The sequence below is a fragment of the Diabrotica virgifera genome, chromosome 1 (assembly GCF_917563875.1).
Source record: "Diabrotica virgifera virgifera chromosome 1, PGI_DIABVI_V3a".
NCBI classification, from domain to species: domain Eukaryota; kingdom Metazoa; phylum Arthropoda; class Insecta; order Coleoptera; family Chrysomelidae; genus Diabrotica; species Diabrotica virgifera.
In genome coordinates, this window is record NC_065443.1 from 298447388 (window position 1) to 298472058 (window position 24671).

The window sequence follows — 24671 nt, forward strand, 5'->3', positions numbered from 1 at the left end:
CAATTTTTTGTGTGATACAGTGACAGGAAAATACAGCGTGTTTTATATGTTCGTTCATGGGTATTCTTTCATTTTTCCTACCGTACCTACTACGTATTGTATAAAATTATTTTTCCACCTACCTCTACCGAAAGTATACTTTTCCGGACCTGATTGTAGGGAGCAAAGTTGTACTTTTCCTCCCTAGGGAGGAAAATATTTTTCCTCCCTAGGGAGGAAAAGTAAAAGTGACGTCATAATATTTCATTCATGAAATATAACTTATTGACGCCCTGTATAATATCTATTTTACATTACGAAGTATCTATACATTTTAACGTTTATTTACAAAACATCCTGTATTTTGCAGAATGGTAAAAAACAGTAAATTGTTATTTTGATTTAACAATGTTTACATTCATAATTTGACTTATATTTGACAGCTGACAGTTATATTCATAGATTTATAATACTCTAGATTGCGCCTTACGAACTTAAAATGGGTGACGGTTGCGACAGAGATAAATGAGCCTATTTGGTCGGTAGTCTCTTTCTAATTCAAGGGGAGTATCGACGACGTCACTATCCTACTCTGTCGTCGAGTATTTTAGATGGTTTGACAGTTCGAGCGGATGGCGACGAGAACTGGTCGTTTGTCTTCGGACGTGGATAATCCTGGTTCGAATCCTATACCAATCTTTACTTTTTTTATTTTTAATTTAATCAATATTGCGTTTATTAGATATTATTACATCTCTAAAATAAATCTATGCAAAGAAATATATAACAAATAAGAAAAACTGTGTAGGTACCTATAGATTTTTAAAAATATAAAAGCCAATGTTATTTTTTTTAATAAGTTAATGGTAGAATAGTATAAAGTAATTAAAAATATTCGTAAAAAATTAACAATAATTAATATCAACATAATGTACCATCGATTTATTAATTGAATTGGTCATTTCAAAAACAACACGAGTCACATATTCCTAATTTTACAGAAGAGCAAAGAAAACTTAACTATATAGTCGAAAGATGGATGAAATGGATGACATCAAAATTTAGAGTTATATTGTAGTTTTGTTCCTAATGTTTTTACTGGACTGGTGTCGTTTTTGCACACAACGTTTATCTTAAAGGAGTCTATTCCTCTCAAAAAGTTAGTTTCTCAAAATTGTGGACTTTGCTGTTTTTGAAATGACCGATTCAATTATAAGTAATTGACATTATTTTTATTTACGAAACTATTGTTACAATTTTTTAAAAAAGTAGAAGCAAAACAAATATTATTCACATCATTCGAACAAGGACGAATTTATATTAATAACGAATGACTTTTATTTTACTATGCAGTTCACAAATTATGTATTCCAATATTAACTTACTATACATAGGTACATTTATTATCTGCTAGATTTACTTAGGTCCATTTTTCAGATGTAAAAATATCTAATAAACACAATATTGATTAAATAAAAATAAAAAAGGTAAAGTTGGTATGGGATTCGAACCACGATTATCCACGTCCGAAGACCTAAGACCATTTCTCGTCACCACCCGCTCCAACTGTCAACACATATTACTCGATAAAGTGGGATAGTCACGTCGTCGATATTCCCCTTAAATTAAAAAGAGACTACCGACCAAATAGGCTCATTTATCTCTGTCGCAACCGTCACCCATTTTAAGATCGCAGGGCGCAATCTAGAGTATTATATATCTATGGTTATATTGTACCTACTTGTTGTTTTAGTTCTAATAAATTTTGTTGGTTAGTTACATAAATAAATTAAGAAAAAATGACAAAATGACTTGTTATTTGAGGAAGGTGGAAAAACCATATGTATAACATGGGAGTAAAGTGCCTTTTCCTCCCTTGAATGATTACTGCCCTCCGCTACGCGTCGGGCAGTAAACTTCATTCTCGGGAGGAAAAGTTACACTTTCCTCCCTTGTTATACAAATAGCTATTGCAACATATTTTTACCAATTTTGAAGTCCGTAATTTGGTTGCGTAGCCACGTCTAAATTTTAGTTCCAGAAACAGCCGTTTAAAAATTATCGTCGTGTCGTGTATGTCATTTCTTATTACAATTTAATTACAATTACATTTACATTACAAATTACAATTGTATTTACAAACTGTAGGTCAATATTTTGATTGATATAACAACATTACTTTGAGGTTATGCTTGATTTTACCTCATGTGTTCATTATTCATCAAATTAGAGTATTTTATATTTGAAAAGCTATGGCTCAAAAAGCAAAGAAAACTTCTCTGTGGATGCAATGTGATCAATGTTCCATATTTTTAACAACCAAAGATACAGAACATCACATTAAAGACTGTCCACCAGATTTTAAAGGAGGAACCTATAGTTTTATAAAAGAGGAAGTGTTGTATGGTAACATAAGCCAGAAAGTCAACGAGGAAATAAAAAACATAACACCTAGAGAAAGAAGTAACTTAGTTTTCTTAAGCGAATCTGTGATTAGATTATGTTCTCTAGCTATTGGAGATTGGGCTGTAATACACAGTTTAGATGGTAGTGGTTCACCTGTTGCCAGGATTGTATGGCCTACAGTAGAAAAAGCTGTTACTTCAGTTTTATTTACAAAACATGGTAAGTAAATAGAGTATAAAGCTCCCGGAGCGAACCATGGCCGGTGAGAGAAACCCTGTCTCCGTAAAGATTAGGTGGGTGTACGACCGATGAGAGTGTCTGTCATCAGCCATGGTTCGCTTCTGGAGCTGTAATTGAAGGGCTTGGTGCAATAACTGTCCACATACACATTGCATAGTTTTGAGGAAAGTGTGTAGGTATTTCTACCCTAAGGACTAGGCTATTATAGTATATTTACTACAAAAGCGATATTACGTAGGTCAGAATTTTTGACGTAAGAGAACTATCAAAACAGAATGTGACTTTTCATTATTGCCATATTTATTATAACGCCGGGCTCAAACAACTCGTGTACTTGGCGAATAATCGTTACTTGCATATTATGTCTTTTGGGAGGGTTACTAGTACAATTCTTTGTCAGTGAATAGTAGTAGTTATTATTATTATTAGTGTTTGACAAATAGTACAATAATTGTACTAGTAACACACTCACACAGCATTGACAGTATACACAAGTGATGATTATTCGCCAAGTACTCGAGTCGTTTGGGTCCGGCTTAAACATGGCAATAATGAAAAGTCACATTCTAATGTTTTGACAGTTCTCTTACGTCAAAAATTTTGACCTACGTAATATCGCTTTTGTAGTAAAAATACTAAAATATTTTTTATGCAATAACCGTCCACATATTGTTCTACATTGAATGTCTTAACAGTACATATACGGTTTTTACTCCAAACTACGTAGAGATATTTTTGAAGGCAAGAAATGTCACAAAATTAATTTCGACAAAAGCGGTCTTTGATTGGTTCTTGCACCAAGTCTCAATTTAGTACTGCACTATACTACACTACAATCTTTTTGTTTATTTTTGTTTAATATTTAATTTGTTTTTTGTATGTACAGTAAAACCTCGATATACCGGACCTCTATTTAATGAACTTCGGATATAACGGACAATAAATCCGGTCAAATGCAAACAAATTTAAAACTTCCTATTAATATTATACATACTTAACTCTGCCCATACCAAGATACATTGCATAACGACGGGGTCTCCGTGGATCCCAAACGCCATATTTTACAAAGAAATTCAATAAACTTTTTATTATAGCATAATGAGGACACATTTCTAAATAGTCTGATTTATTTTAAACCTATTTTTATATATCGGACTTTCGGCTTTAACGGACATCCCGTCCCCCCAATTAGTCTGTTATATCGAGGTTTTACTGTACCTAAACCTATTGTGTTCCTATTTTTGGCATATTATTTACCATCATCATCATCATCATCATCATCAATAGCATTACAACTGGTGTGTACTGCCTGGTGTGTTCAAAATAGACTTAATTTAAATACCAATAAGTGCTCTTTCATAAGTTTTACACATAAGGTTGGGAGGGTTGAAACGAGTTATTCTATATGTTACCAACCACTCAATCGCGTTTCTTCCATTAAAGACTTAGGTGTCATTATGGATGAAAAACTTTCTTTTGTAGAACACATTAATACTATTTCAGTGAAGGCATCTAAGCTTCTAGGTTTTGTTATGAGAAATTGTAAGTGTTTTTCTGTGGTAGCAACGAGATTGGTTTATTGCTCAATTGTTTATTTATTTATTTATTAACGGGATAAACCCAATACATACAAAACACAATAAAGCAGAGCTTTCGTCCTAATAATGAAAATATAAAATTTAGATACATGTAAAATTACAACTAAATATAAAACACAAACATAAAAAATAAAAGAATATAAAATATTGTTAAATGATGAAAACAACTGAATCCATTATAACAGTTAAATCTAATTAATTTTTGAATTCAAAATTCAAGACGCCCGAGTTCTTGTTTAATAGAGGAAACTGAAGAACCAAACAGATCTATTAGATGACTAAACTTGTTTCCATACAGGGCCAATCTATTAATTGGTGCATATTGACCATAATTTGTACCGTGCCTTTGTTCCTTGAATATTTGTGGATTTCGTGTCAATCTAGCAGGTATATTAAAGCATACAAGACTTAACAATTCTTCGGAGTTAATAACACCAGAGATAATTTTGCAAAGATAACAAATATCCAACATGACTCTTCTGCGTTCAAGAGTTTGTAAATTTAGTCTCATTAATATATTGTCATAAGTATAATTTCCGACTGTTAAACCCATCTTAAAAGCTGCAAAACGTAAAAACTTGTTTTGAACCTTTTCAATATTTAGGATTTGATATGCATAACTAGGTGACCAGACAATAGAACCATATTCAATAATTGATCTCACGATACTGCAATATAAGATTTTTAGTGTGTGAATTGACAAATCTTTTGATGAACGTAATACAAAACCCAACATCTTAAATGCCTTCGAAACAGTATGGTCAATGTGAGAGTAAAATGTTAATTTACAATCAAATATTATACCTAAATCCCGAATTTCGTTCACACGTGTGACAGGAGTATTATTAATAAAATATTGATGGTGAATAGGCGAATGGGATCTAGCAAAAGTTATTAAAAAGCATTTATTAATATTAAGTTCCATATCATTTCTAACACACCACTCATAAAAATCATTTACTTGTGACTGAAGCTGAAAAATGTTATCATCATTATTGACAGTCTTATATATTTTAATATCATCAGCAAACATTAAAAAGTTAACTTCCTTAAAAATAGAGTGAACATCATTCAAGAACAAATTAAATAGAAGGGGGCCACAGTGGGAACCTTGCGGTACTCCAGATGTAGCTGTAAAAGCATTAGAAAGAAAATATCCTATTTTTACACTTGAACTTCGATTAGTCAGGTAACTTTGCATCCAATCAAAGAGACTTCCAGAAATACCATATGCTGTAAGTTTCGCAAGTAAGATATTATGATTGACCTTATTGAATGCTTTAGAAAAGTCAGTATAGATGGAATCTACTTGTAACTTGTTTTCCAAAGCAATAACAATGTCACTCTGATAAAGAAGTAAATTAGTTACTGTAGATTTACCCTGTACAAAACCGTGTTGTTCATTCACCAGAATACTACTGAATTCACAAGTAAGCTGCTTAGTAACTAAATAATCTAATAATTTTGGAATTGCTGATAAAGTACAAACTGCTCTGTAGTTTTCAACATTTGACTTTGAACCAGATTTAAATATAGGTTTTACGTAACTACATTTCCAGCAATCAGGGAAAACCCCTTCTTGCAAAGATTTATTGAAGAGTATATACAATGGCTTAAATATAGTACAAACACATTGTTTTAATAGATAGTTAGGAATGCCATCAGGGCCAAAATTTAGTTTAGGAGACAAATTGTGAATACTCTCAAAAATAGTATTAATGTTAAAAGAGCATGAACTCATGTTACCAGCATTTTCAAATTGATATTGTGGGGGGGTAGTATTGTGGTCAGTGAACACTGTAGAAAAAAATTGGGCAAATAAATTCACAGCTTCCTCCCCAGAACTACTTTGATCATTTCCTAAATATAAGTGGCATGGTACATCATAATTTTTTCTACGACTGTTTATATATTTACAAAAAGTGTGTGAGTCACTATTAATTCTAAATTCAGAATCTCTAACATATAAATTATAACAATCTTTACTTAGTCTACTACATTCAGATCTTAAGTTATGAAAAATAATAAAATCATCATAATTGTTGAACATCTTATACCTTTTATGATATTTTTTCTTTTCTATTATTAATCGTTTTAACTCCGGGCTAAACCAAACTGGAAATGTACTTGTCTTACATACTTTTTGAGGAAAATAAGAATTTATTGCATGATTGATAATATCGTAAAATTTAGACACAGCGTCCTCAATATTCAAAGCCTTTAGTGACTCCCAATTTATTTCCGACAAGAAAAAGTTCATACCAATGTAATCACCGTTTTTAAAATCATAATATGACTCTGCGAACTTTAAAGAATCACTGTTATTTATTATATTAACATCGAGCATTACACCATTGTGGTTAAGGGAGTTAGGAAAAATTAAATCAGCAGCATTTACAACACTCAACTCGTTACAATTAGAAAATATTAAGTCTAAAATTACATTTCTACTGTTGGACACAAAATTATTTTGAAAAAGGTTGTAGAAACTATAGCATATGTAAAGCTGGTGACTTTGATGGATAGTTCGATAAACTAACTCCTAAATTATCATTTGTCCACGTAACGTTCGGAAGATTAAAGTCCCCAGAAATAAAAACCTTGAGTAGTTATTGTTCATTAATATAAAATCAAGGACATTACAATGATCTTCATATATTTCATTATATTTTCTTTATATATTGTTAGATCCTTGTTGGAGTACTGTTCGGTAGTTTGGTCCCCTTACTATCAAAACCATATCGATACGGTCGAGAGGATCCAACATAAATTTTTGAGATATTGTGCTTACCATGTCCACACTACCATTAGAAATCATGATTATTCCTCTATTGAACAACAATTATCTTTACCCCCACTTAAGAACCGTGGTGATATATCAGGTGCTATATTTATACATAAGATCATACATGGATTTATTGATTGTCCAAACCTGTTAAATCACATTAACTTTAAGGTTCCAAACCATGCTCTACGTTACCACAATGTTTTCAACATTCCTTTCCACAGAACAACATATGGTATTCACAATTCACATTTGATTATGATATTTTCAATTTAACTTTAACTCGGTTCAAAAGATCTCTTGCTTTGTGATATGCTTTGTGATTTATATGTATGGTGTTGTTCATTTTGTTCTTCTGATATTTTGTATGTTTTTTAGTATGTAGTAAACTTTTTAAATGTAACTTTTTGTTATTGATTCTATACTATAGGTAATTTATATTTTGAAACTAACTGATATTGTATTGTAATTTAACTGTTAATGGGGTTATCCCGTGTTTTAAATAAATAAATAAATAAACTCTTCCTGAGTCTTTGCCACATTTACTATTGTCTTCCATGTTTGTCAGTCCTGTGCCACTATTTCCCATTGTCTCACTCCCATTTTATCCAGATCCTCTCTGACTGCTTGTTTCCACCTTTTTCTAGGCCGTGTTACAGACCTTCTCCCATCTGGTCTTTTCCAAAACAAATTGTTTATAAGGTGATTGTCATTGTGGCATATCACGTATCTTGCCCATCCTAGTTTATTGACTTTTACATATCTCACTAGAGTTTCCTTTCCAAAGAGAGACTCTAACTCATCGTGTCTGCACCTCCATTCAATTGTCACGTTATCTCTGCAAAGCCATATCGACCCGATAATAACGTTGAAACTAACATTTTTGGCGATATTCAGTTACCGTGTTCTTCTTGCACAACTTTTTATGCTCTGTCTGCCAATATGATCGGTGTGGCTGAAAGATTCTGAAAGGAGTAATACTGTACATATAAAAAATATTTGAATTATTTGTAGAATAACAGAGTAACTACAGATACAATGTGTCAAAATAATTCTCATATTTCAAAAACCATACAGTAACTGCTATTGTATACAATTTTACTCTCTGCACTAGCTGCTAAGTTGCGATAATTTTGTGCAGGTAGATACTACAACTGTGTCAGAAAAGAACATCGTAAGTGCAGTTACAAGATTATCAGATGAACTTTATATTTATATCAAAAACGGAACTGCCACAGTTCAAAAACTTATCCTCTAATCAAAAAAAGTTGACCTTATTCTAAAAGAGGAGTTCAATATTTATATAATTACTTACTTCTTACACTGAAAAAATTTCACATGCATATAAAATAACAAATCAAAGAAGTTGGTATCTTTTTTTATCATTTCTGAAGAATATCATAAATGCTGGTTACAACGTTATTCTTTGTAGGGGTCGATATATCACTCAAAGGATCCTTTGCTTTTTATTAGCATCCAAATTTCACTTCCACACATGACTATTCGTATTATGGTCTTATATATCTGGATATTTGCACTTCATGAGAGAAGTTTTGACTTCATTAGATGTTTAATTGTAAAGAAAGATCTGTTTTCTGCCATTATTTGCATTTCAACTTTCTGTTCTACTTTATGTGATTAGGGATTATTGCTCCTACATAAGTATTTAAATCGTTAACCACTTTGTGGTTTATAATAATCATTTATAGTTACATTTTGCCTTATTTGTTGTCATTCTTGTTTTGAAAAACCATGTATTTTGTTTAGTCATCATTTACTTTTAGACTGATATTTCTGTGGTACTAAGGCAAAACCCGATATGTCATAAATTATCGATTTTTCATTTTTAATGCCAATATGTACCTTGAGCGATGAATAATATGATGACAAAACCCTACATGGCTAAATGCATCCATGTAACCAGTAGATAATAAAATTAGTTTCCGATATGTCCACTATTACAACAACACCGCGAACTTTTAAACTCATCTGCTGCAAAATCACGTTTTTTGACATATCGGGTTTTGCCTTACTTAGCACCACAGATTTAATACAGCTTATATTATTTACTACGTGAGGCATAACGATTTAATAAAATAGTTTTTAGGTTTAGAACTGAGTAATTTTAAAGAAGAACAGAAAGTTTTGGTAAAGAAAGTAATCCAACCTGTACCAGAAGCTACTTTTGTTACTCTTGTCATTACCAATGGACCAAAATCTTTAGAAATGGCCCCAGAACTCTATAATAGAATAAGCAGAACATATGAGGACAGAATCTTAACCAAGGGAAATATTATAAGTGTCATGTTTTATGGAAAAGAATTAAGATTTGAAGTAAGAAGCCTGGATTTTGGAGGAGAGCCTGATATAGTAAATGATTTTAGTAAATTAGCTATAGGCAATCAGCAGCAGTTTTTGAAGATATCTTCCAAAACAAAGTGGACATGCTATAAGTAAATATTTCTTTTATCTTGAATGGTACTGAACTGAGCTATGCTCATCTTTTTAATATTGAAACCTTTACATGATAGATTTCAATCATTATTAGATTTACCCAATCATTTTTACATGCCTTTTTGTATTAGGTATCTCACAATTAAAGAAGCCAGTTCTGTAATTTGAGAATTCATTTGTAAGTTAGTAAAAGTACATAAATACCACAAATCAACAAACAACAGTTTTTCTTCATCGTATCGTCTTTTGATAACTTCTATGGAAGGTTGTTATTTCATCCTTTTCACAGGCGTATGATACTTCTTCTACCGATTGGTGATTTATTTTTTGGTACTTTGACCACACGCATCTTTCCCATTCATTTTATGTGGTTATTACATTCTTTTTTTCTGTTTAGTGTCCATTCGTTTATGCACTGTACGTTACATTTTATTCTAATGTCTTCACTCTTTTGTTGATGTGTCTCAGCATATTTCCTGTAATTCTTCTCAGTACTCTTATCTCCGCTGTTTCTAGTAGTATTTGTGTCGTCGCTGTATTGTTTCTGATGCATGTCATTATTGGTCTTGCTGTAATCTCTGTAATTTCCTGTTCTCTTCTGTTTAGAGACTTCATGTTCCAAGTACTGATTTGAAGTATATTTCTCGCTTTTCAGAAATTTCGTCCTCTTTCTGGCATTGATTGTGGTAATGAAACCATTCGTTAAAAAATATAAAAAATTAAAAAAAAACCTAAGTTTTCAATCTAATAGCATATAAAACAACATCCAAAAATGTTACTCTACATCCCACCGGATTGAAAACAATGGGAACCTTCTCTGGTAACACCTCCGAGGCTTCTACAATTTTCAAGCCATAACGGATGCTGAGACTAAGGAAAATGAGGGAATTTTACAATTTATAATTCACATCCCATCTGCTCAGCGCTGTAAAGTTCCAACGAGAATGGTTCCCTTCGTACTCCAATCAGAGTAAACATGTAAATAAAAAATGAGTAACCATTTCCAATTTCGTTGCAACACGAAATTACAGCCGCATCATTATTCCAGTTCAATCAGAGAGTGCAGCAAGCACCTCTACCGGTTCCAAAACTTATTAGTCTCTCATCAGGAGGCACATATGCTGATCTCTCTGGCCCAACTAGGACAAACCCCGGCGTGCAGTCACGGATTGCCATAGATGCCCTAGCGGCAACTGCTAGCAAAAAACTAACTTTTCAATCTAATAGCACATAAAACAACATCCAAAAATCGTACCAGATTGAAAACAACGGGAACATTCTCTGGTAACACCTCCGATGCTTCTACAATTTGCAAGCCATAACGGATGTTGAGACTAAGGAAGAAGAGGGAATTTTACAATTTATAATTCATAATATGTAACATGATGGGACGTGAATTATAAATTGTAAAATTCTCTCATCTTACTTAGTCTCAGCATTCGTTATGGCTTGCAAATTGTAGAAGCCTTGGAGGTGTTACCAGAGAAGGTTCCCATTGTTTTCAATCTGATAGGATGTAGAGTAACATTTTTGGATGTTGTTTTATGTGCTATTAGATTGAAAACTTAAGTCGACTTACACTACATGATTTATCATGTGATTTGTCATATGATTTTTCCTTTTCCCATGACGAGCCGCATGACAATGCTTATGACAAAACGAGCCGTATAAACAATGCAAAATCATATGACAAATCCCACAGTGTAAACATGTAAATTTCACTCCATGACCAAATCATATGACAAATCACATGATAAATCATGTAATGTAAAGTCGACTTTAGTTTTTTTGCTAGCAGTTTCCGCTATGGCATCCCTGCCATTCGTTCGTTGCAATCCGTGACTGCACGCTAGGGTTTGTCCTAGTTGGGTCAGAGAGAGCAGCATATGTGCCTCTTGATGAGAGACTAATAAGTTTCGAAACCGGTAGAGGTGCTTGCTGCACTCTTTGATTGAACTGGAATAATGATGCGGGTGTAGTTTCGTGTTGCAACGAAATCGAAAATGGTTATTCATTTTTGACATCATTCCTGTTCCGAGGCATAATCCTGTGTTTATGAGCTGCATGGGTTTAAAGTCTGTCAGAATGGTGCTAACCTGGTTGTAGACCTCCTCCTTTATTCTGGCTTGGGACTGGTAACAGTTCTGTCAAGCTACTCAATCCCTCCAATCAAATTGTAGGCAGGAACAACAGTTGTGAGCTTAATAATATTTTTGTACTTTAGAAAAATTGCTTTTCGTTTTTGTTACATCTTTCTTTTTTCAATAATAACATTTTTTTGGTTTGTAGAGATGAAGACACATACAAGAAGGAGTGCGAAAGCCAAGTTTATGACAGACCAGCTGGAGTGGAGGAAGAAATGAATGAAATTCATGAATTAATAAATGCCTGCTTGCACACATCTTCCTATCAAACACAAACGAAGGCTGTACTTCTCTACGGAAACTCTGGGACAGGAAAAACGATGATAGCTCAGTACTTAGCTTCAAATTCAAAAGTAAATGTAGTCTCTATTAATTCTACAGATATTGGCAGCACTAATTCAAGTTCGGTAGAAAAATACATCAAGCAGTTATTCAATGATGCTGTGGAAAATGCTCCGAGTATACTTCTGCTAGATGAATTTGATATTCTTTGTCCTGCTAGAGGTACACGCCTAACTGAAACAGAAAAAAGAGTTGTATCTACATTTTTAAAACTATTTGATGATCTCCATACTAAAAAGTCACTCAAAATATTTATTATAGCAACTTCCAGCAAACCTGATAGTATAGATGCAGCTTTTAGAAGGTGTGGAAGGTTAGACAGAGAAATAGAAATACCAACACCTAATCCCAAATGTAGGAGAGCGATATTACAAAAACTAACAAACCAAATGTTGATAGAGTTAGATGAGAATAGTCTTCACGATGTTGCAATGAATACTCATGGATTTGTAGGATCTGATTTAGTAGCTTTGTGTTCTATGGCTGCCTTGAATGCCAATAGGAGAAGTGGAGGTGTTACTGTTGCTGATTTTGAATATGCTTTGAAGAGGGTTAGGCCTAGTGCAATGAGAGAAGTTCAGATAGAGGTAAAGTACCAGTATTTGTACATTTCATTCTATTCTTCCATTATGGCACACATATACCGTTCTGTATATAGTCTAGTAAAATAAAATTACACTACATGTAAATCAAAATGTAAATTCGTACAGGTTGAAACAAATTTTATATCAAAGTTTAGGTGGGTACAAAAGATATTTTCAAGAAAGTATCCAATTCATACAAGGGGATCATTGTTTAAATAATTAAAAAGGGGTCATTTTTGCAAAAAAATTACTTTTTTAACTGCTGAGGTCATTCAATTACCAATGAAGGTCTATGGGATTTTTTTCTGCAAAGTTGAAGGGTAAGTCTTTCCCATAAGTCTTTAAATTAAATTTGACCCCCTATTTATTTAAATAATTGTATATAAAACTTTAAAAACAAATTTGCAAAAAATTATTTTTAGCGTTTTAAATAAGCACTATAAAATATCTTATTTTACAGAATAAGTTGCGTTATGTTATCAGTATTAAGCAAAAAAAATGGTCCAAAAATATTTAATATTTTTTGAGATATTGAATTTGTTTATTAAATGTTACTCTATTTTCTATTGCAAAAACGCGGTTGTTGCCAAAGAAATATTTACCTGTATTAAATCTTATTATTTTTATGTATATTTTTGATAAATGTATTGATGAATTCAAATTTCAATTAAACTTCCCCCTAAAATGGAATTTGAAAATTATTCAAATTTGTTTATACAATTAATTATAAGATTAAATATTTTGAAATGCCGTTTCGATAATTTTGTTCCTGGGAATTTTTGACTAATTAACAAATTTTTTTTGTCTTTTTTTCCTCTTTTTTTTTCTTGGAGTTATTATTACGGGCCATTTTAGGGTTAAGTTTCATTAAGAATGTCGAATCTCTAAGTTGTAGATTCTAGACATAAAAATATTAAGGTTGGTCTAAAATCACCTAAATAAAATGTGGGTACTTACTGAGTTACAGGGTGTTTTATTTAAAAATTTAAAAATTATTTTTACCAATTACTTTCAAACTATTTGACGTATCCTTATCATACTTGGCAGAAAGTGTATGTACTATACAGTCTACTAAATTGTGATAAATAAAAGTTTCTAGCTACTACCAGAGGCGTACGACAGGGGATAGTTAATCGTTGACCCTTCCTAAATTCTACGCCACTGAGGGAATTACTATTTTAGCGAAATTTTTCGATTCTCCAATACTTTCTATGTAAATAATATACTCTTTACTGGTAACGATTAAGTCATTAGTTTTCGAGATATTGGACGTTAAAAATGAAACGGCATAGTTATTTTGATCCATCCATTCATTCATTTTAAACTTCCAATATCTCTCAAACTGATGGCTTTATCAATACCAATAAAGTTATTTACATACAAAGTATTGGAGAATCGAAAAATTTCGCTAAAATAGTAATTCACTCAGTGGCGTAGAATTTGGGAAGTGTCAATCATTCACTATCCCCTGTCGTACGCCTATGGCACTAGCTAGAAACGTTTATTAATCACAATTTAGTAGGGTGTATAATAGCCACACTTTCTGCCAAGTATGATAAGGATACGTCAAATAGTTTTAAAGTACTTGGTAAGAATAATTTTTAAATAAAACACCCTGTAACTCAGTAAGTAGCCACATTTTATTTAAGAGATTTTAGTTAAATCTTAATATTTTTAGGTCTAGAATCTACAACTCAGAGATTCGATATTCTTAATAAAATTTAACCCTAAAAGGGCCCGTAGTAATGTAACTCCAAGAAAAAAAAAAGAAGAAGAAAAAACGACAAAAAAATTTTATTAATTAGTAAAAAATTCCCAGAAACCCAATTATCGAAACGACATTTCAAAGTACTTAATCCCCGCGATGTTGTTAAAAAAACAAATTATAAACAAATTTGAATAATTTTCAAATGCCATTTTAGGGAAGAGTTTAATTGAAATTTGAATTAATCAGTACATTTATCGAAAATATACATAAAAATAAAAATAATGACATCTTAAGCAGGTGAATATTTCTTTGGCAACAACCGCGTTTTTGCAATTTAAAATATAGTAACATTTAATAAACAAATTCAATATCTCAAAAAATATTAAATATTTTTGGACCAATTTTTTTTTGCCTAATACTGATAACATAGCGCAACTTAGTCCGTAAAATAAGATATTTTATAGTGCTTATTTAAAACGCTAAAAATAATTTTTTGCAAATTTGTTTTTAAAATTTTATATACAATTATTTAAATAAATAGGGAGTCAAATTTAATTTAGTAAGTCGTATGTGAAGGATTTACCCTTCAACTTTGCAGAAAAAATCCCATAGACCTTCATTAATAAGTGAATTACCTCAGCAGTTAAAAAAGTATATTTTTTGCAAAAATGATCCCTTTTTAATTTTTTAAACAATGATCCCCTTGTATGATTTGGATACTTTCTTGAAAATATCTTTTGTACCCACCTAAACTTTGATATAAAATTTGTTTGAACCTGTACGAATTTGCATTTTGACTTTCTTTTATTTTATTAGGCTAATATACCTACCTTTCTATCATATGATACCCTTTGGATTTTCACCAACCTACTGATCATACATTATTTTTAAATTTTTACGTTTTTCTTTTAGGTTTCTAATGTCAAATGGACAGACATTGGTGGTCAGGAAAATCTGAAAACTATATTAAAACAAGCGATTGAATGGCCTTTAAAGTATCCACAAAGTTTCATTAGACTAGGAGTTACCCCACCAAAAGGAGTGTTAATGTTTGGACCGCCCGGTTGTTCTAAAACATTGATTGCTAAAGCTCTGGCCTGTGAAAGTGGTCTAAACTTTTTATCTATTAAAGGTATGCATTTTGATTGTTATGTTTTTTTTTTGTTTGTTGAATATGCACAGAAAGTACAAACAACAAAGATGACTTTTTGCCTTTTCAGAATTGGCAATCAGCCATTATTTTGAATTTTAGATTCTCCATTAAAGATAAAATTTAATATACTTGTGTGCTTCTTCTAAATTAATTTCATCCACTGCCTCATTCATTTTATAGTAAATGTGTTCAGTGTGTTTTTTAAATGGTCCTATACATGCATTTCACAATTTCGTTTGGATTTGGGCTATAATAAAATAGTATATTATGCAACGAGCATTTAATGATGGTTATTATGGGATACGAGCTTCATAATGATAATTAAATGCAAGTTGTATATGCTTTTTCTCATGAGGATCTTTCAGTTCGTCACAGTTTTTCGATTTCTTTCTAACGCATTAAATTGTATGTGACAGAAAAAAACGCACGTCGGTGATTACATTTCGTCGGTGACATTTATAACATTTATTCTAGTTGTCAATAGATGGCACCATAATCGAAAATAAAATAATTTGCGAATTATATAATATATCTACGAATATAATCTGAATAATTTATAAGACTATATAAATCCATTTTATAAATGCAAAAAACGCAATTGATTTGTTTTTTTGCCAAATTGCAAATAAAATGTGACAACTGTCAGATTTAACTAAAACGTCATGTCACTAAAATGTATATTATCACGGACTTACCTTTCTTGCTATAGTCTGTTCGCTAAACTCAGACGCAACTTTCTAGATATTTTAGTCGTTAATTTTGCCAATTTTAGTAAAATTGGCAAAAAGTAATTACTAAATAGTTAATAATCACTAAATAGTTAGTAATTTTCCCAATTTTTGCAAAATTGCCAAAAAACAAAAAAATTATCGACTAAAATATCTAGCCAGTTGAGTCTGAGTTTAGCGAACCGACTATATCATTTGTGACGCACTGAAAAATGCTCATGAAAAGAAGCATACACGATTTTTTCATGATCATTCACAACAAAAAATATATTCAAATTTATTAATTTTGTAACGCAAACATATTAAGTAGTTTGACAGTTTGTTTACATGTTGAGAACTATGTATTTGACTCGACATTGATCACTGCGCGTGTGCCACCTTCTATTAGTTAAAAATCTGTATCGTAATGAAAATTTGTATCATAATGAAGTTCATTATGATACATGTAGTGAAATCATAATTAATATACGCTGTGAGCTCGTAGGTAGAGGGGATATTTAAAATTTCGCGAGCGCCAGTAGTGACAAATCAGTGAACGTTCGGTGGAAAATTGACATAATGTCAAAGTGATTAATTTAAAACATTGAAATAGGAAAAAATATTAGTTGGTCAAAGTTCTGGTGTATATTTTTACCTTAAATATACTTACGTTTTAAATACTGACTTTAAGTTTTTTTAATATATCGTAATATGTAATTATAAATTAATCTAAGCGCCATCTACACGATAATTGTGAAAGTATCCGAAGTAAGAAATTAATATTTCATTAAATGATTAGCAAAATCTTAAAAAAATCGATAACAATTTAATTACTTTTTTGCGTTGTAAATATTAAGCGATAACAATTAAATAATAAATTTAAAGTTACCGGCGAAAGTTACATTAGTAATCCGATAGTAGCGACACCAGCGAAGGTCAGAGCGTATACGCTGTGAGCTCGTACGTAGAGGGGATATTTACAAATTCGCGAACGCCAGTAGTGACAAGTTTGTAAACGTTTACCGGAAATTTGACATAAATGTCAAAATGATTAATTTAAAATTAAAATTAAAAACATTAATTATAAACAATATTAGTTGGTCAAAGCTGTGGTATATATTTTTACCTTAAATATACTTACGTTTTAAATACTGAATTTAAGTTTTTTTAATGTTCCGTAATATCTAATTATAAATTAATATATTAATCTTACCGCCATCTACACGATAATTGTTAAAGTATCCGAAGTAAGAAATTCATATTTTATCAATAGAACGTCAAAATGATTAGCAAAATCTTAAAAAAATCGATTATAATTTAATTACTTTTTTGCGTTGTAAATATTAAGCGATAACAATTAAATAATAAATTTAAAAATTACCAGTGAAAGTTGATTAGTAATCCGCCAGGAGCGACACCAGCGAAGCTCACAGCGTATACGCTGTGAGCTCGTACGTAGAGGGGATATTTACAACTTCGCGAGAGCCAGTAGTGGCAAGTCTGTAAACGTTTACCGGAAATTTGACATAAATATCAAAGTGATTAATTTAAAATTAAAATTAAAAACATTAATTATAAAAAATATTAGTTGGTCAAAGCTGTGGTATATATTTTTACCTTAAATATACTTACGTTTTAAATACTGAATTTAAGTTTTTTTACTGTTCCGTAATATGTAATTATAAATTATTCTAATAATCTTAGCGCCATCTACACGATAATTGTGAAAGTATCCGAAGTAAGAAATTCATATTTTATCAATAGAACGTCAAAATGATTAGCAAAATCTTAAAAAAATCGATTACAATTTAATTACTTTTTTGCGTTGGAAATATTAAACGAAAACAATTAAATAATAAATTTAAAAATTACCGGTGAAAGTTGAATTAGTAATCTGCTAGGAGCGCCACCAGCGAAGCTCAGAGCGTATACGTCGGAAAAATGAAAGAATACCCATGAACGATCACATCAATCACATATTCTTCAGATTATTAATAATCTATCTCTCTCGTTTGTTATTTATGAAAAAAAAAATAGCAAATACAAAATATGTGATTGATTTGATCGTTCATGAGTATTCTTTCATTTTCCGACATAGAAAAAATATTAAATTAAATCCATTGTCAAAGGTAGTCATTGCTTCACCACAAAAAATACTAGTAGCATGACTAAATTCTCGATTTTAATAGTTTATTATTCAACGAGCATGTAATGATGGCTATTACTCACGATAATGAAGTTTGCGACACGAGCCGTAGGCGAGTGTCGTAATTCATCAGAGTGAGTAATAGCCATTACATGCGAGTAGAATACTATACTTTTTCTACGACCTTTTTTATTTAAATTAGTAAAAAATCTAATTATCAGCTACTCGAGATTTAAATTATAATAATTTACAAGAATACCTAAATGCTATTTACCCCTAGTACGTGGCTGAAAATTGGTTGCCTACTATTACCAAATTATTATTTATTGTAAAAATACAACTAGAAATAGTCAATATAAGTTCTATTCGTTTCCGAAAAATTATAAGTTTAAATGTGTACCTATGTACTGTCAATTAATCTAATAAATAGGAAATGGCTGTTGTTGTTGTCGGTGGACGTATTTCAATAGTTGTAATGTATATTTACATTTAACTATATATAATATAATAATATAACTATACATAATATGTTATAACATATTTAACACAATATAACTTGAAAAATAAACACAATATTAGTTATAAATTCCAATTAACATAAACAAAATGAGCTAATGTTACTGTCACTAAAATAAATGATACACGTCAAAAATTTTAGTAAACAAGATATATCTACCTAAACGTAAACAATATAGGTACTGGCATTGTTACAGTTAAAATTTGTTTAAAAATTTTTCGAAGTTAATTATTGATATAAATTACAATAATTATTGTATTAAATAAAAAAATTTAAGTAATTTTATTTGCAGTTTATATACGGTTAATATTAAAAGTGGCATGCGTCACTTGAATCTAACTTCAGCCCGTGAGTAATGACCCGTGAGTAACTTCAGCCCGTGAGTAACGAATTATTACTCACGGGTACAGTAATGGGTGCTATTATCTATGAAAAAGTAGCGAATAATGAGCATGTTATTAAACGGTCGTAGAAAAAGTAATTTATTTGTTATATTAACATATTTTACCTGACTCTAATATACATTAGAAGTTTAACAATATTTAAAACAGACAAGACACAGAGTAAGGCTTAACTTTGAACGACCTTGTTTATGGGATTGAGTTGATTTTTGAGATGCAAATCTCAAAATCTCACTCATGAATTTAGGAATGAAGGGATATTTAAAGAATACATGAATGAAAAGCTACATATACCAAGAGTCTTCGCTAATTGTTTTAGATATTGTGTATGATGTGAAGAACGATTTAGTACACTATATTTTTATTTTAATTTCAGGTCCGGAATTGTTTAGTAAGTGGGTAGGTGAGTCTGAACGTGCCGTCAGAGAGGTATTCCGAAAAGCGAGGCAAGTAGCTCCATCTATCATATTCTTCGACGAAATCGACGCGTTGGGTGGTGAACGAAGCGGCAACTCGGGTACGAACGTACAGGAACGAGTTTTGGCACAGCTGTTGACTGAACTCGACGGTATAACACCTCTACAAGATGTGACCATTCTGGCAGCCACTAATCGACCGGATCGGATAGACAAAGCCTTGCTAAGGCCGGGAAGGTTGGATAGGATAGTGTATGTACCTCTGCCAGATGAACAAACGAGGCGAGATATCTTCAGAATCAAATTCGGCAAAATGCCTGTAAGTATTCATACTATTTTATCTCTCACTTTTAACATTGATGTTATTTGATTACCCAATTTTTTAATTATAATTTGGTGTTATTTTTAGACTTCAGATGTAAGTATAGATGATTTAGTGAAGAAGACAGAAAGCTATTCCGGAGCAGAAGTGACAGCAGTGTGCCATGAAGCAGCCATGATAGCCTTGGAAGAAAGCTTGGAAGCCGAGTTCGTCCAAATGACACATTTTGATAGAGCCCTTTCGTTAGTAACACCTAGAACGCCTCCTTATTTAATTAAACTGTATGAAGATTATTTAGCAAATAAAAGTTGAGTTTTATATTTATTTTCTTACTTGTGTATACAGGGTGTCTGCGTAACTTGGAACCATATGGGAAACTTTCTTAATATCAATTTTACGAAAAAAAGTTATTCTTTATAAAGTGCTCTGCATAGTCTAAAACCTAAGAAGCAATCATCAGATATCAAATTTTATTAACAGTATACGAGGTATGTCAAAAAATATGAATTTCGCTCAAGAGTAAAGTTCCTTTATATTTCACAATATCGAAAATTGTCATTGAGAAAAGTTGTTTGTAATTAAAAATTATGTTATAATCTGCATTTATACTCTTCTAATTGAAAATTTTTTTTTTGAAAATTTTCCTCAAATTACGGACACCCAACATCATTTTTAGCTCCGTGATAGGTCCGTTATTATTAATTTTACGAAAAAAATTATTCTTTATAAAACGTTCTGCAGTGTCTAACAACTAAGATAGAATTATGAAATATTAAATTTTGTCAATTTTATACGAGGTATATAAAAAAATATGAATTTCGCTGAAGAGTAAAGTATCTTCATTTTTCACAATATTGAAATTTGTTATTATAAAAAGTTGTTCAGAATTAAAAACTATGTTTCAATATGCAATTGCATCCTTCTAGTTGAAATATTGTGAACTATAAAGGTATTTTACTCTTGAGCGAAATTCATATTTTTTGACATACCTCGTATAAAATTGAAAAAAAAAAATTGATATCTTATGATTGCATCTTAGTTTTTTGACTATTCAGACATTTTTATAAAGAATAACTTTTTTTCGCAAAATTAATAATATCGGAGTTATCTTAAATAAAAAGGATGTTGGGTATCCGTAATTTGAGGAAAATTTTCAAAATTTTTTTTTTTTCAATTAGAAGAGATGCATATTATAACATAATTTTTAATTACAAACAACTTTTCTTAATAACAATTTTTGATATTGTGAAATATAAAGGCACTTTACTCTTGAGGGAAATTCATATTTTTGGACATACCTCGTATATTATTGATAAATTTTGATATCTGATGATTGCATCTTAGGTTTTAGACTAGGCAGAGCACTTTATGAAGAATAACTTTTTTTCGTAAAATTTATATTAAAAAAGTTTCCCATGTGGTTCCAAGTTACGCAGACACACTGTATATAAAAATAATAAAGGAAGAAAAAGCGTACCTTTTAGAATAACCTTGCACGACTGACGGCGCCAGTTTTTCAAGCTGTATTATAAAGGTTTATCAAATTTTGCCAAAACAATAATTGTGTTAGAGAACATACAGGAACGCAATTATATCGGCAAAATTAGGCTCAAAATGAATCAAACAAAGAACAACATATTTCCACAAATCGATACAAGTAAATTAAGGAAAAGACAATGCCTAACAGATGAAATCAATAATGGATTAATGAACATTTAAGAACAAATTCGGCAAAATACTGAAACGGATACAAAATGGTTATTAAGAAAGACAAACATAGATAAAAGTCAAATTCTGACATCAACCAGATACAAAAAGAAACAATGACGATGACGGAGGAAATTTTAGATTTAGCAAGCGAAAGAAGAATGGTTAATCCTTTCGCGGACACGTATTCATTTACAGACACTTACAAAGTGAAGTGACTCAGCATACGAAGACGTGTCCACAAATGTGTTAAAAAACAATGCACAGAAATAGAAGAATACCAGAAAAGACGTTATAGCTTTAAACACAAAAATTAAAGAATTAACTCACAACAACACTGTGGTACTAAGGCAAAACCCGATATGTCAAAAATGATCGATTTTTCGTTTTTAATGACAATACATATGTACATTGAGCGATGAAGAATATGATGGCAAAACCCTACATGGCTAAACGCATCTAGGTAACCAGTAGATGATGAAATTAGTTTCCGATATGTCCACTATTACTACAACATCGCGAACTTTTAAACTCGTCTGCTGCAAAATCACATTTTTGACATATCGGGTTTTGCCTTAGCACCACAGAACAGAGAAAAGAAAGAAAACAGGGAATACTGAAAGATGGAATGGGAAACTAAGCTTTGTTTTTAAACCAAGAGGAGTTAACTAAAAAGAGAGATTCACACCCAAGAAAGTCATTAGAAATATCACCAAATACATCTTCTTTTTTGGTTGATCATATCAGCCTTTGACGGTAATCCATAAATATTATATACTAATACGTCGCTTAAGGGTTCTAAAAAATAGTTTTTTTTTTATATAAAAAGAGACTAAAAATCTAAAAATTCAAGGAATAACCCAAAAAATACAAAAAATCGCTGACAACTTAATTAACCTATGAAATGTCAATAGTGTCAAAATTTTATAAATGTCAGTGTCAAAATTTGATAACGCTGGAGTAAACTTGACTGAGGTTAGAACAATTAAAAACAAGCTTTACGGCGCGGGGAATTTGAATTACTCCTGATCTGAAAACAGACTATATTAATATTAACGAACAATTAAAGAGATTGACAGAATACATTACAAATACAATAGAGCAGAAAAGATGGAAGTAAATGTTATTATTGGCATTAAAAAACGGTAAAGTCCAACTAAATTCCAGTAGAACGCTTAAAATGCATAAATGTACAAAACAGGATATATGCCGAAACAATGGTTACTACACCTTTTGCGCTATTCGGAAAAGTACAAACGTTAAAAACTGCAGAGAATCCAGACCAAATTATTCTTGAGAATAATAGAGCAGAGATGCTTTATTTGCTTTTAATGTGATAGCTCAATGGATATGGATAGGTATGAATGTAGATGTGCATGTTTGTTACGTTGATTTTAAAAAAGCATTTTTTTCTACCGGGAAATTGATTGACCACATATTATGATAAGACATCGAAATAAGATACGAGCATACGAATATCAGGTAGAGCTAGAAGGAAAATAACGAGATAAGTGACAGCTAATAGGAAAAGTATGATATAGCTACAGAATACAAAATACAAAAAAATCTAATTAAGATAGGAGGAAAATCAGAAGCTAAAGTAAATGCGCTGACCTGAATCAGCCATCTCATATTCTTCTTGTGGAGTGCCTAATTGCTTCGGATGTAGGCGACCATCATGGCAATCTGTACTTTCCACACTGCTGCTCTGAAAAAAATTGTGTTAAACGACGTACTTAGATTATCTACGTACGTAAAAATATCTTGCTTACTCTATTCTACATTTGATTTCTAAGGAGTGGTTCCAATTTTCATTTGTTGACATTGTTTTGTATACTCTGGTTCGTCCAAATGGCGTTCCTTCTTAGAGATCATCATACATTTTGTTTTCTTAATATTTAGTGAAAGTGTCCACATGTCTGACTTACTTCTGTGATGCCATTAATTAACTCCTGTGGGGCTTCAGAACTGTCAGCGAATACCAACTGTGTCGGCCGCGTATATTATGTTATTGATACATTCTCCGTTAATTCGAATTCGGGCTTCATCATTTATCGCTTTTTGAAATAATTCTTCCTCAAAGTACCTACATGTTGAACAGCAGTGGTGATAGTATACATCCCTGTCGAACCCCACGTTTTATTTTGATATGATCGGATTTTCCTGCCTCGCTACGGATGCCGACGTCTGGACATCCCAGGCAACCAAGTGACGTCATATAACGTCGAGGAAACGTCATCTTTGGTTGAATATATACACGTGTTTAAACATTACGTCATATAGACGTCTTTTGTAGGTGATTTTAAATACGTAAGATTAATGACGTTAAAATACGTTTAAAAAACGTTTTCATTTCAGACAGCTTAAGTCAGACGTCACAAAATTGGGAGGAGCTTAAAGTTTGTTTGTATTGACTCCAAACAATTTCGTTTATAACGTTATTCTTTGGTTAAATGTTCATGAAGTTCATAATAAACTCATTTATTGTTTACGTGGTTTGTGTCTTGTGTGATAAAATAAGACTTTTCATTTAGATCTTTAGTTGAAAAAACGTGTTAATTAAGAGATTTTTATTCGTTTTTGCTCAGTGAGTTAGTGCATTAATTCTTCTTGACAACTATTTGAGGTTATGTTTATTTGTTTTTGATAATTATTTTCTGTTAATGAACTAATTATGTGTTATCGAGTTTAATTAAATTAATTTTTAGCCTTCTAAGGCCCAGTATTTTCACCTCCGATTAACTAGGTAGTTATCGGTAAGGTTAATCTGACAGATATTACATGCAATTCTGCCAGATAAACTTCCCGATAACTATAGTTATCCGGAGGTGAAAAGACCGGGCCTAAGATTGCTTCAGCAGTATGCTGGATAATTTGTTAATAAATTATTTATTAGTTTATATGTTGTTTCAGTTTTGGCACATTAAGTAGGTATATATAAATAGTAAAAATTCTATAATGCGAGGGCTGGTACAATCATGCAGAATCAATGTTAGATTGCTTCTAATGCACAAGCGATCTTAAACAAGTGGTAGTCCTATCTTTGACAGATGGGACGTAGG

General features: G+C 31.5%; 1 protein-coding gene across 2 annotated transcripts; it reads left to right on the top strand.

Annotated features, from left to right (window-relative positions):
- Positions 1–1771: 1771 nt before the first annotated feature.
- Positions 1772–20220, top strand: LOC126879170 (ribosome biogenesis protein SPATA5-like). Of its 2 annotated transcripts, none has more exons than XM_050642198.1 (6): positions 1772–2604; positions 9116–9461; positions 11752–12535; positions 15153–15372; positions 19541–19899; positions 19990–20220. In XM_050642198.1, exons 1-6 carry the CDS (start codon positions 2232–2234, stop codon positions 20212–20214), a joined length of 2307 nt encoding a protein of 768 aa, XP_050498155.1. In that variant the 5' UTR covers positions 1772–2231; the 3' UTR covers positions 20215–20220. The 2 variants fall into 2 exon arrangements, with proteins under 2 accessions (XP_050498155.1, XP_050498156.1); XM_050642199.1 differs by having other exon boundaries at positions 2474–2604; positions 9109–9461.
- The last annotated feature ends 4451 nt before the right edge of the window (positions 20221–24671 follow it).